The 12,814-nt window shown below is 37.3% G+C and overlaps 1 protein-coding gene across 2 annotated transcripts in view; it reads left to right on the top strand.

Annotated features, from left to right (window-relative positions):
• The first annotated feature begins 1,771 nt into the window (after positions 1-1,771).
• Positions 1,772-12,814, top strand: part of LOC142348224 (uncharacterized) — a 196,178-nt gene continuing 185,135 nt past the window's right edge. Inside the window, exons 1-3 of one of the 2 annotated variants that reach the window (XM_075399505.1) lie at positions 1,772-2,130; positions 9,117-9,362; positions 9,868-9,901. In XM_075399505.1, the coding sequence (XP_075255620.1) occupies positions 1,828-2,130; positions 9,117-9,362; positions 9,868-9,901 (583 nt within the window). In that variant the 5' untranslated portion in view covers positions 1,772-1,827. Of the gene's footprint in view, positions 2,131-9,116; positions 9,363-9,867; positions 9,923-12,814 lie in introns of both variants that reach the window. The other variant, XM_075399504.1, reaches the window with a different exon arrangement.

Below are 12,814 nucleotides of genomic sequence, written 5' to 3'. Positions count from 1 at the left end.
GTCCCGCGTATTCAATTGTGGCTTGCGTCTATTAAAGTGTAGAGCTCCTACGGTCAAAGGTTTCTTGCTATCCTGGCCCTGATCTTTTATTTTATAATTAAAGGCCGTTAGAGCGCCACAGCATTCCACTACATGTTGTCTCACCGGTGAATTGGTTTTTTGACGCTCAGAAACTCTCAAGGCCAAATGTCGACATCTTTGTCCAACATAGGTGGAACAGCATCCACAACAATTGAGTTCGTAGACCACATGAGACTTCAGATTGCTATCAAAACTGGATTTCAGGGATGGTAGACAAGTACATCGTTTTCACTTAGTGAATATGGTTTTCAGTTCGCACGTTTTTTCTAATTTTGTACCTCAGTTTTTCAATTGAGCTTTACTTATGATTTTCTGTAAAGCATCGTTGATTATCTTGGAAGTCCAACTTTCAGGGTATTGATTTTTTTGCCAAATATTTTCATTTTCCTTCAGAGATCTGTAAAAAATTTGCCATATGCTAGTGCTTGTGAAATCGCGGTGAACAGTCCCTTCTACAATTTTCATTTTAATTTGGATTGGTGCACAGCTACGCATATTCAAGACAACTCCCGTATCGGTTGGTTTCTTGTACCACTCGCAATTAATTTCTTTGCAGCTTTTTACCTTCATGTCCATGTCTAAAAAAGCTATATTATCATTTTTGTCAGGTTTTTCCATTGTGAATTCCAATTTCCTATGAAGGGTGTTTACTTTTCTGAGCAAGGTGTCTGGTTCACCATTTACCATTTAATTATATCGTCAACATATCTTATTAAAAGTTCTGCCTCAGTTTCTGGTTCAGTATCTAATTAGTTAATGAGGGGACAAAAATTGCCAGCGTAAGATGTTAAACCATTATTTTTCCTGCAGTATCGAGGCAACATCAGCCTGCAATTGAAGCGAAAATTGGAAAAAACGTGCGAATTGAAAACCATATTCACAATGCGAAAACGATGTACTTGCCTACCATACCTGAAATCTAGTTTTGATAGCAATCTGAAGTCATGTGGTCTACGGACTCAGTTGTTGTGGATGCAGTTCCACCTATGTCGGACAAACGTGTCGACATTTGGCCACAAGAATTTCTGAGCATCAAAAAACCGATTCACCGGTGGGACAACATGTAGTGGAATGCTGTGGGGCTCTAACTGCCTTAATTATAAGATAATTGATCCGTGCCAGTATAGCGAAAAACGGATCTTTTCCGTTTGTGCCCCCCCACAGCTTAGTGGGTGCATATTATTTGCAACCCCCAGACGCACGTGCAATATTTTTACATAATGATTTACTATGTACTGACACGTGCTCTGTCACTGGGGGGAGCATAACGTACTGGGGGGCACAAACGGAAAAGATCCCGAAAAACTTATGACCATAGAAGCTCTACACAGTAGACGCAGGCCACAACTGAATACGTGGGACGAGTACAAAAGTAGGGAACTGACGCTGAAATATTAAGTGCAGAATGCATATTCTGCCTAAAAATTTTCTAGAAGTTGAGTTGACTCTTGAGGCCACTCGGTTGCTCACATCATCAGTAATCATCATTCAAAATATTAAATTGTTTAATAAATTTATCACAACAATTAGGCAATTTAAGTTGCGTTTTACCTGATGATGCTAGATATAGCAAAAATGTTTGTATTGTAAATAGAACAACTTTACATTAAAGTATACAATTGACTTAGCTCCTTCAACTTTCCATGAGTTATCGATGTTTTGCTGTGCAATTTTTCCCCTTTTCAGATTATGCGTGCTTATAATTACTACAACGCTACACCCGTAGGCTATGGATCCACGCAAAATATGGCACCAGGAGGTAATTTGCAACGTGGACGGCAAGGCTATGGTAGTAGTACACAAATATGGCGTGCTTCCAATTCAAATCTCTCTATGGATCAAAGCGATAGCCGCTACAGCACAGTAGATAACAGAATCTATCAACCAGGAAGCTATCCAAGAAGTGAAAGCGTTACTCAAGAAATTATAAACGACCGACAAGGCAATGTAGATTTTACCAGGACGATTACTAGAACCTCTAACTTCGATAGAGGTAGCAGTACGTTGTATTCGACAAATCCGTATGCTACTTGGAAGCGATACTCCAAGGTTAAAGTTTATCATCATTTATACTCGCTTACGTGTTTTCGTTTTGTTAAACATTCAAAATTTTCTGTTTTGAAAACCGCGTAAATTTTTCTAAAATTTGTTAGAGAACTGTGCTTAGGTGTGTGAACTGGTTAAGTTGTTCAAGTCTAAATCTAAACTTTAAAAATCGAAATCGAGCTGAACATGTTCAATAAGTTTGACAGACAGATTTAACTGCGTTGCTCTAGATGCAATTGAAAATTTATACCGCTATTCACCTCCTCAGTGTGTCTGTGATTCACGGCAGTTGCTACAAGCTATATTATAAAAGTACTTTTAATAGGATAGGCCTCAGGGCAATAGCTCTAGGGGGATATCCTTTTTCAGTCCGTATACAAGTTTTATCTAAGTTGGTAGTAGATGTTACAGCTTCCACATCTACATAGGCAGGAAATTGGTATAATTGATTGAGTTTTCAATAAATTGCATTTAGCCTTGCCTAACAACTAATTGATTTTTAGAGCCATTAATTGATTGGTGAAAAGCTCATTAATTGCAGTAATCTTTACAGTTAACATTCAAAAATTATGCCTGGAGGGTTGAAAATTTAATTAAGACTTGACCCCAAAATTAAAAATGCCCGATCAATTATTGTGAATTGGATTGAGCTCAACATTGAGTACATGTAACGTTTCGGTCTAATTTTCGTTTCAAATCATATGGTCACTATTGAATACAGTATATTGTTATACACACAAATAAGGTTCAAACCGCAATTTATTGAAATTTACCAATTAATTGATTGCTTTGTTTTTTTTGGTGGCCAATTTAATTGCAATCAATTATTCCAATTCACTATGCATAGGAGCCTCCATTTGCTTTTGTTGAGTTCTTATATATTTTTATGAAAAATTGTTGATAAACATCAGTCAAGGTTGCTTTGCTTGGTATCTGGCTGAAAACGGAACAGGCACAACGTATAGAGTTGTTTTGTTCGTCTGAAGAAAGTGTCGTCGTTTTTTGTCTGCTTTTTGCTACCGTCATTCGCTCCTATAAAATTGTCGAGAGATATCGGATGCTTCCGTTGTTAGTTTGTTCGGTTACACGTTTAACTGATTGTTGTTCGGGGCATCAGGATGTTATGCACTGTGCATTCAATTAATACGGCACTGGGATTTTTCCTGGCACCAGAAACAATGCATTTTTAAACTCTTTCAATGTTTTAATATAACCCTGTACCAGTTTGTTTTATATTTTTCCATTGGTTTGGTGTATTTTTCATGCCCGTTGTCATAATGACTGAGGATGTGCTCTACAGAAACTTCGTACAAAGGGATGCTTGGGCTGACTCTATCTACTTCTTGTTCATAAAACAGGTCATAGAAAGTTTGCAATCTTTAATTATTTACTTTAATGACTATCTGAATTTTCGCTTCTAACAAAGCAAATTTTGGGTACAAGCAATTTCCGTTATTCTAAATCTTAGAATAATTAATGTTTACATTATGTAAATAATAGAGAATTCCTTTACAACATATAAAGGTCACAAATATCACACATAAATTGCGGGAAATTTTTGGTAAAGAAACAACATAACAAGATTATTGCGTTTGACATGACGTAACTTTCAGAGACGTCGAACTACTCGGCTTTTTAAAATTCGTCCCCGCTGGAGAGAAAATTAAAGGTAGGCACTGATTTTCCAATTACACGCGTAACAAATAATATTTAGCTCTGGTTACTAGTTTGTACTATTTGAACATAGAAAATTTAAACTTGATATTAGTAGGCTGTGTAGGTACATTGGATTTGAATAATTAATTGCAACTAAAATTCTTGATATCAACAGCATAATTACAGATAGACAGTGATTTATCGTTTTAGTAATTATCAAACTGTAGCAGCTACTTTGTAACAAACAATCCATGAGGGTGATTAATGATTCAAATGCTGTTAGTTTTTTTTGGCAAATTTATGATTCCTTTTTTTTCGAGTACGTTAAACTTCAGTGTCATGAATTGTAGCATGTGCTGCAATTTTTGTTATTGGACCTTTTGTTATTCCGAGTGGTCCTGCATTTGTCAGATCCGATTCTATGTCCCCGCTGAAAGTTCTGCAGCGAGAGTTTAAACTGACGAAAGAATCGCATCTAACTAATTCATTTCGTTTCAGGGGTTCTCCAGTATCCTCTTCCCACTCTTGGATAGTAGATTCAGGTTTTATCTGTGTTTTGTCTTTCCATTCGTCCAGCGATTCATATATAATATCAATTTTATTCGAGCTGACAGTGAATAGTTTTTAGTTGAAGATCGCCATGCTGCGTTTTTGGAAATTTTGTGAAGATCACGATTTATTTCGAAAGAAACTGGAACAAGTTATGCAGTAAAATATTTCCGCAAAAGACTTACAGTAAGAATGAGTGAAAGTTTCAGCTGCACATGAGTTTCTAGTTTTGATGTAAGAGTTGACTTGAAAAGACACATATCGAGCGCTATCGGCTTTGCAATTGCGTCAAGCTGATCGGTCTTCATAAGTTGGGGCTGTCTATCATGATCCTAACGTCTCGTGGTAACTTTATCCCCGCATCGCTTTTGGATTCGATGTAGGGAAGCTTTTCGAGTTCAAGTAGCTCTAACAGCATGCTTTAAATTGGGTCTGGTAAGGAAACTCTTATCCATTTAGCTTTGATTTTCTTGCAAGTGTTTGATTGTGGCCTATTTTTGATATGTCTCGATATTAATCGTGTCCCGCAATCCAAAGTTTTGATGCAGGATGTTCCCTCCGTTTCGGCGCATTCTTCCGATTGAGCATGTACTCACGTAAGGTAAACGATTCTGATGCAGATGTCAGCAACTAGATTTCATTAGCCAGATTCCTGGCTATTTCAGGCGATGGCAGTAGCACTTTTTCTGTCTCGCAAACAGTAAGCGACGTCACCGCACTATCAAAAAAACATGTTGCGAGACAATATGACTGACTGAGGTATGTCTCCATCGTCTGCTGACTGATTCTGTTCGTAGAAGAGCCGAGGCAATCGTCTATCTGCTCCTTTATTAGAACAGTAGGTTCCATAGAATATTCTGAGATAGCGCGGTATTGTGCATCTATTGACCACTGAATGGCTGCCTTTAGGTCAGGCTACGGCATAGGGACAGTCACAGCTTTGTAGATCTGAAAACCGTCTGACTGAAAGTCAAGTGGTATCGCAAGGGTCAACAGCAAACCTTCTTAGACTGTTGCTACTTCTCGTAACGACTTTGAGTCGTAAGACGGGTGAAGCTCGTTTGTTAGTATTACTAGGCTCAGTCTGTCTGTTGAAATAGTTTGGCTTTTGTAGACTGAGTTCAAGACTACGAGCAGTGATTCGCGTGGCATCAAAGATATTGTCAACTTTGCTCCATCAGTGTGGGCACCGAGCTGAAAAGATTGTTCATGATGTCATAAAGCGCGGCTTTGTAGCTTTTCACATCGGCATAGACAATTCTAAGAAGTGAAGCGATTGTGTCAAGATTAAAATTTAGTTGTTGATTAGGGTATAAGGTTTGCGTGTATCTCTGGGATGTGAAAATTACTTTCCATGTTTTGAAATTGTTCTATAAGTATCCAATTCTCATTCCGGTTTTCGGCCATCAGTTACTCTATTAGTCGAAGTTTAGCAGTTTCGTTTGTAACAAAAATTTTTCGGTCGTTTTGTCTTCTTTTTCTTTGACATAATTTGTTAGTACCATTGTATATTAATGCATCCGCTCGATATTTTCTGCATTTGCTTTTGATTTATCCTTGCATGATCCAAAATTTTCCTAAAGTCCACAGCTTCCTCCAGTCAGTCAATACTTGTCAGTAAAAAATCCATCTCCGAAAAGACCTGGACCGAAAAGTCCATCTCCGGCGTTGGTGGATAGAGGTAGCAGTACGTTGTATTCGACAAATCCACATGCTACTTGGAAACGATACTCGAAGGTCAATATTTATCGTCATTTATACTCGCTTACTTATTTTTGTTTTTTTTAAACAGCGGAAAGTTTACCTCTTCGGAAAACTTCTTAAATTTCTAAAATTTGTTGTTAAAGAATTGTGCTTAGGTGCGTGAACTGGGTTAATTTGTTTAAATCTAAATCTAAACTTTGAAAACTGATATCTGAAGCTGCAATTTGCTCAATAAGTTTGACAAATTTAACCGCGTTGCTTTAAGTGCAATTGAAAATTTATACCTTTGTTCACCTCAGTGTGTCTGTGATGCACGGCAGTTGCCACAGCCTATATTCTAAAAGTACTGTTAATAGGACAGGCTTCAGGGCAATAGCTCCTGGGAGATATCATTTTTCAGTCCGTATACAAGTTTACCTAAGTTGGTGGTAGATGTTACAGCGTCAGCATCTACATAGGCATGCAATTGGAATATTCGATTGGTTTTTAAATTAATGGCAATTAATCTTAACAACTAATTGATTTTTAAAGCAAATAATTGATTCGTAAAAAGCTCAACTGCAGTCATCTTTACAGTTAACATTCAATAATTATGCCTAGAAATTCGGCAAAATAAGACTTGACCACAAAAATTAAAAATGCCCGTTCAATTATTGTGAAATAGATTGACCTCAACATCGAGTTCATGTAACGTTTCGGTTTAATTTTCCTTTTAAATCATATGGTCTCGAGAACGAGTACCCTTGAATATATCATATTGTTGTACTTTCACAAATAAGGTTTATCGCTGCCTTTAATAACCGCGATTTATCTGAGTTTGTCAATTAATTGATTTTTTTCTGGTGGCCAATTTAATTGCAATCACTTATTCCCATTCACTCATAGGAGCCTTTGTGCTTTTGTTGAGTTCTTTATTTTTTTATGAAAAAATTTTAATAATCATCAGTCAAGGTCGCTTTGCTTGGTATCTGGCTGAACATGGAACAGAAACGAATTATGGCGTTGTTTCGTTCTTCTGAAAAAAGTGTCGTCGTTTTTTGTTGTCTATTTTTTGCTATCGGGCATTCGCTCCTATAAAATTGTCGAGTGATATCGGATGCTTTTGTTAGTTGGTTCGGGTTTACGTCTAACTGATTGTTTTTCAGGGCAACAAGATATCATGCTTTTCCTTGTAAAAGCTGAAGTTTCAGTTGTCTCAGATTTATCGTATATCTTTTTATGATCCCGAGGATCCATCGCAGAGACAGTTTTTATAATACATAAGAAGAAGTAATAAATGAAAGTTGATAAGCGATTTATCGTTTATTACGTAGGGCCAAAAAAATGGACAAAAAGTGAACTGTCAAAATATTTTTTCAAATTAACTGACAACTTTTAGAATTGGCTGGAAATTGATACGATGTTTACCATCATAGTTGTCACTGGAGAGTTGTTATCTGATTTTTTAAGACCCCTACATAAATGGATCTTAAAGGAATAAGATTTCAGTGTGCATGCAATTAATGCGTTACTGGGATTTATTCCTGGCACCAGAAACAACCCAACTTTTCAACTCTTTTCAACGTTTTATTATAACCGAGTACCAGTTAAGTCCCAGAGACTAATTAAAGCTATAAGTTGTTAAATATTGTGGCGAAGATTGAAAAAGGGTTTATGTTGCTGTTAGAGCAATTACTTACGGTGATCTTATTAATGGCTTTTTTTGCGAACTTGTCAATAAATATATCTTTTTTCGTAACAATTTTGCATTGTTACTGAGTCGCAATAATGGTTGGTCTTATTCAACATTATTAACTTTTTTTATCGGATGCTTTCATTTTGTGGCTAATGGTTATGTTGACTCTGATGACATATAGCATTCGTTTTCAATTGATAGTGGCGAAGTTTTGATTGTGCCTGGCTTTGTTGATAATTTTTTGGTCTTTCAGTAGTGGTTTTTTTAAAGTGTATACATGCCTTATATTGCTGTATAGTTTTGTTTTGCAGATCTTAAATTTTAGTTACATATACGTGTGTTATTGAATTGGACTCCGCTTGTTTTCAAAGATGGTAAAATTCGGATGTGCCGATCATTCTAATTTGCTGACCGTTTACTCTGTCTCTCATCGGTTCTTGAAAAATTGGTTTACACTGTCTGCATTTGTTTGTCTAAGCTGTTCTAATAAGGCTGATAGTCAGCAGCATGTCTTTATTTCATTCAGTTTCTTAGAATGTAATCAATGACTTGTGCTGTTGCTTTCTTCTTTTAATTGCTCTCAAACAACGTTTGAAGCAATTATTGTTAACATGTTTTTTTATGCAAAATTTTTGCTTGGACGTTTTTGCGCTTTTTCTGCGACTTCCTGAATGACTTTTCCACGCTTGTCTTCTTCATTCTTAAGTGGTTTCAATTGCTCTCTTTCTGAAATAAAGTTTGCTGTTAATCCGAAAGCGATTGTGAGCGAAAAGGAGTTAGCGCCATTGTAGCTTAGTGGTTCCGAGATTTGAACCATTACGGGACCGGAATATTTGAACACATAAAACATTTCTAAGCTACACCCCCTCTCAATGAAATTGCCCCCGGCTGCCGTTCGATAGCATTTCATCCGACGGTAATCGGTGTATATTTAATGCCCGTAGCATGGAGTAACTAATGTTTGTTGCAATACTTCTGAGTCTGTAGTTTATTTTGTAAAAAGATGAGCCAAGGATGCGGACAAGCAGTGTTTAAACATTGCGCGAACGCACACTGCAGGTCCTCTTTGTTAATTGATGCTAATAGGCTGTCTACTACTGTGTCTCATACTGTGGTGTGGACTTATACCAACCTCGAAGAGTCTCAGGATTTTTAATTGCTCTTGAACGAAATTTTGGAGTGGTAAGTGCAGCAGTCTAGGACGTAGGAGTGCGAGGGTTCGAATCCCTCTATAGTCAAATTTTTGAACTCATAAAGAAAAATTTTTTCGGCGTCCCTCCTAATTAAATTGCTCCACCGGTTGTTCGAGGGCAATTTATCCGACATTAGTAGGTTAATGTTTTTAAAAGTCCAAATCTGTAGATTATATGCAAAAGCTGAAGTAAACAATTTTATTATCTTTTAGCCCGATCTGTCAACCATTGGAGGACCTGGATCCTTTCCAAACTCTGGTGGAAATTCTCTCGCGGACTCGAGACGGAAGATGGTCTTTTCTAGCCAGTCATCCCTGAATAACCCACCGAGCACAAACACAATGTACCACCACGTTAACCCGAGAAGCTATTCGAACTCGCCAGCGACTAAGCCAGCAGCCATCAATGCTGTGTCCAGTCAGCCTGTGACAGTTTCATTTTACACTTCGAACAGGCAGGTAAGATGATTATTACTTATTCCTGTATTAATGTCTTTTCCTCTGTAATTTCAAGTTTTGAAAATCGTTGAAAAGTGTACAACTACTCCAACAGGCGCTTAGAAACCGAGCTAGAATTTCTAGACGAATGGGTCTTTTTGGCAGAATGAAAAAAAAACGAAATTTTTAGCATAATGCTTATGCTTGAATTTCATTGGCTAAATAAATAATCTGATAGGTTATAATAAAGTGCATAAAAATTCGGATTTTCTGATTTTTTTAAATCTAGACGCTCATTGGGGGGGGGGGGGGGGTACAACAACCTGTCTAGCCACGAATCTGGTATGATTATGACGAGAAAGAGCTGAATATTGTCATACTCTACTCTCAGTAATGAGAAAGTAAAGGATCCTGCAATTGAAATCAAAATGATCCGACGATTTTACCTGTTACAAACAAGATGTTCTAAAATTATTTCTGCCTCAAGTGATTTATCGTGGTAAGCATTAGATCAATTTTTATTCAGCGCAATCGAATTACACCTCGTGTGAACAATGAAAGTGCGATGTCGTACCAACCAGGTATCTTTGTGACGTAACGAGTGGCTTAAAACTAATCCAAGAATATTTTTCATTCGATTTTTATTATGCTTTCACGTGCTCTAACTACTACTAGGCATGTTGTGACATAAATGCGTTGTGTTACCAGCTAAGGAAAGTTATGATGATTGTATGTCCGGTTATCAGTATAATTGAGGAGCAAATATTGTCTTCGTTAAACGCGCTAATATTGGCCTTCACGTTGTCATTTTGATTATTTCGTAACAATTTTGTTGATTTATTGGATCTGCTCTGTTTGTCGGCATTTAACTGCTGCGCCCCCATGCCCACGTGCTAACTTTTTACATAGTTACGTGTTATATAGCAATATATAATTTGTAAGTTGGGGTTTAAAACCAGGGTGGGGGGGGGGGGGGTCGTAACAGAACAGATCCGACCATTTATTCTGTCATTCACACGCCCAAAACTTTGAAGTAATAAGTTTGCTGTCATTCCTACCTTTCTTCAGCTATTTTTGTGTATCATCATTTTTTTTCATGGGAGCAAGTTTATGTTCAGTGGAGTGACTTTTTTTGGTCACGAGTGGCTGTCATCTTTTTAAGTTTATTTTGAAGCTTATTTTGACACCTTTCTTCATCCGTTTTTTGTTCCTCAAATTAATAGCCGTCATTCTGCTTTTGCTGAACCGTGCTGCTGAGTTTTTGTTTAAAAAAATTAGAATATTTTCTAAACAAGGCATTTTTACGGGTTTCTTTTTTTGTTCCTATTACATTTTTTGGTTAAGACCATTAGTTCCAAAATTTCGGTGCAGTGAATATCTTTATCTTGTTTTTGATCGCTGCAAGGTTTTTTACGAACCGCCAGAAATCAGAAACTTAAGGCCAATATTTTTGTGAAACAATTTCCGATCTTTTGAGGATTGAGTTCTAGCATTATAACGAAACATTGCACTAGAAAAAATTTTTCAATAAAGGCAAATTTCTCAATCATTTATGCCTCATAAACTATTAGTTGTTGTCGAACGATGTTCGTACCAATTATTGTAAACGTGTTGGTATTTTTTGCAAATTTTTCGCTTGACCGTTTTTGCGCTTTTCTTCCAGAATATTCTTTGACTTCTCAACTGACTTTTTCACGCTTTCGTTCTTCATTTTTGAGTGATCTTTTTGTCCTCACTCCGAAGTAAAGCTTGTAGCTAAAATAAAATCGATTTCAGCATAGCAAAAATAAGGGACTGATAGCCGAGTAGGCAGTGCATCTGGTGATTGCAATGCTGAAAGCCAACATTAGTGGTTCGAATCCCGGCGTGGTCAACTATTTTTGCACCCATAAAGAAGAATTTATCTAGGCTACAGCCACTGAGTTAGATTGCCTCACCTGTTGTTCGAGAGTAATTCTTCCGACATTGGTCGGTTTATGTTTTTGTTTACTTCGACTTAAAACAGTGAGAAGTTGTTCGACTTACAACTGGTCTTAGCATTAGGTTTCTCATACGGTAGGTATACAGCTGTCGCAGCAGTTCTTCAATCAGCCGAGCTTAAACTATGTGCGGAATTTTATTGGGGCTCATTAATGAGTACTGACTTGCCTAATTGTTCCAAACCTCCAAATAAATTTGGTGATTGAGAACTCAATGTAGCATGTCTTTTCTGAGCCCCCTGTTTACCTCCCGACATCCTGTTGTGCAACCAAACATAAATAGTATTTTTTAAAAAATCTTGAATCTTCAACACAATGTTATTAAAGTTATCACCCTGATAAGAAAAACTCGTTTTTTAGGCTTTTCATTTCATAGTCACGAAGTGTGCGATACACCGAAACTTTTGAGGACACAATTTCATGTTGTGAAGGCGGTTCTAAACCATAAAGTTTTACCACCTCAGACCTCCCACCCAACACTCCCCCCGTCCACCCTACCCTCCTCCGCCTGGCGATTTGGACCCCCTCTCTCGTTCAGCCCTCCCAACCCTGCTCACACTCCCCCATTACTTGCTCCCACACTAATGCTATCATACCTAAGCCCTAGCTGGCTACTACCGAAGCCAACCGCTCGATGGTTTTTCGAGAGCAATTTCGTCCGACGTGAGTCCGTTATATTTCATTTTTTTATAGCTGCGAAGCTGTAAGCTGAGCGTAGCTATATTGCGGTGCTCTTGGTTTTTTTTTGTTTCGTCGTCTGACGCTCTTTTTTCGTTTTACATTTGTTCACACAGCAAAGCTGAAAAAGTCAAATTTTCTGAATGACTTCTTCCTCTCACTAGCGGCATTTGCGCGCGTGACGTAATTTCTCACTCGCTTTAGCGAAAGCTTTTAGGTTATTTGCGTGATTAGATTTTGATCATACGTGACTTACTCAATAAAATGACTTTTGCACTTTAAAACTTAAGTTTAAATTGAATTTGTGTAAGGTCAAAGGAACTCATATGTGCAGTAAAGGTCCCAAATAAGAGGCTTCTGTGGAATGAATTTTAACAAGCTTTATTAATTTATCGCTGAATGTTTTTTACGTAGCTTTTTGAGCGGAGTAGCTTTTTTTCACGTAGCTGTTTTTTTCAATTTAGATCTGTATCTGTTTCTATCTCTATTATATGGCACGCAGGTCTATTCTTTCGCAGCTATTCTGGCAATCTGCCGGGCTATGTTTTTGCATCATAATCTTGTACATTTTTTGCTTTTCAATAATTTAAGATTTGATTAAATTCATCCTAAAGGAGATCCAAAATCTTTGACCGTTAGCAGACCTCTAAAAGTGCCTCAGTCTTAAGTAAAGACTAAAGACGAGATTAATGTAAGGTTATTCTAAAGCATTGGATTTGATGAGTTATTGCCAGAAAAACTGACAACGCGATAAACGCTCTTACTTCTAAAGTTTAAAAGGTGTGGGTTGGACCATTTACTTTCTCTAAGCAGGTC

The sequence above is a fragment of the Convolutriloba macropyga genome, chromosome 10 (assembly GCF_964194025.1).
Source record: "Convolutriloba macropyga chromosome 10, txConMacr16.3, whole genome shotgun sequence".
NCBI classification, from domain to species: Eukaryota; Metazoa; Xenacoelomorpha; order Acoela; family Convolutidae; genus Convolutriloba; species Convolutriloba macropyga.
Note: the sequence above shows the minus strand (reverse complement) of the source record. Positions and strands in the feature narration are given on the sequence as shown.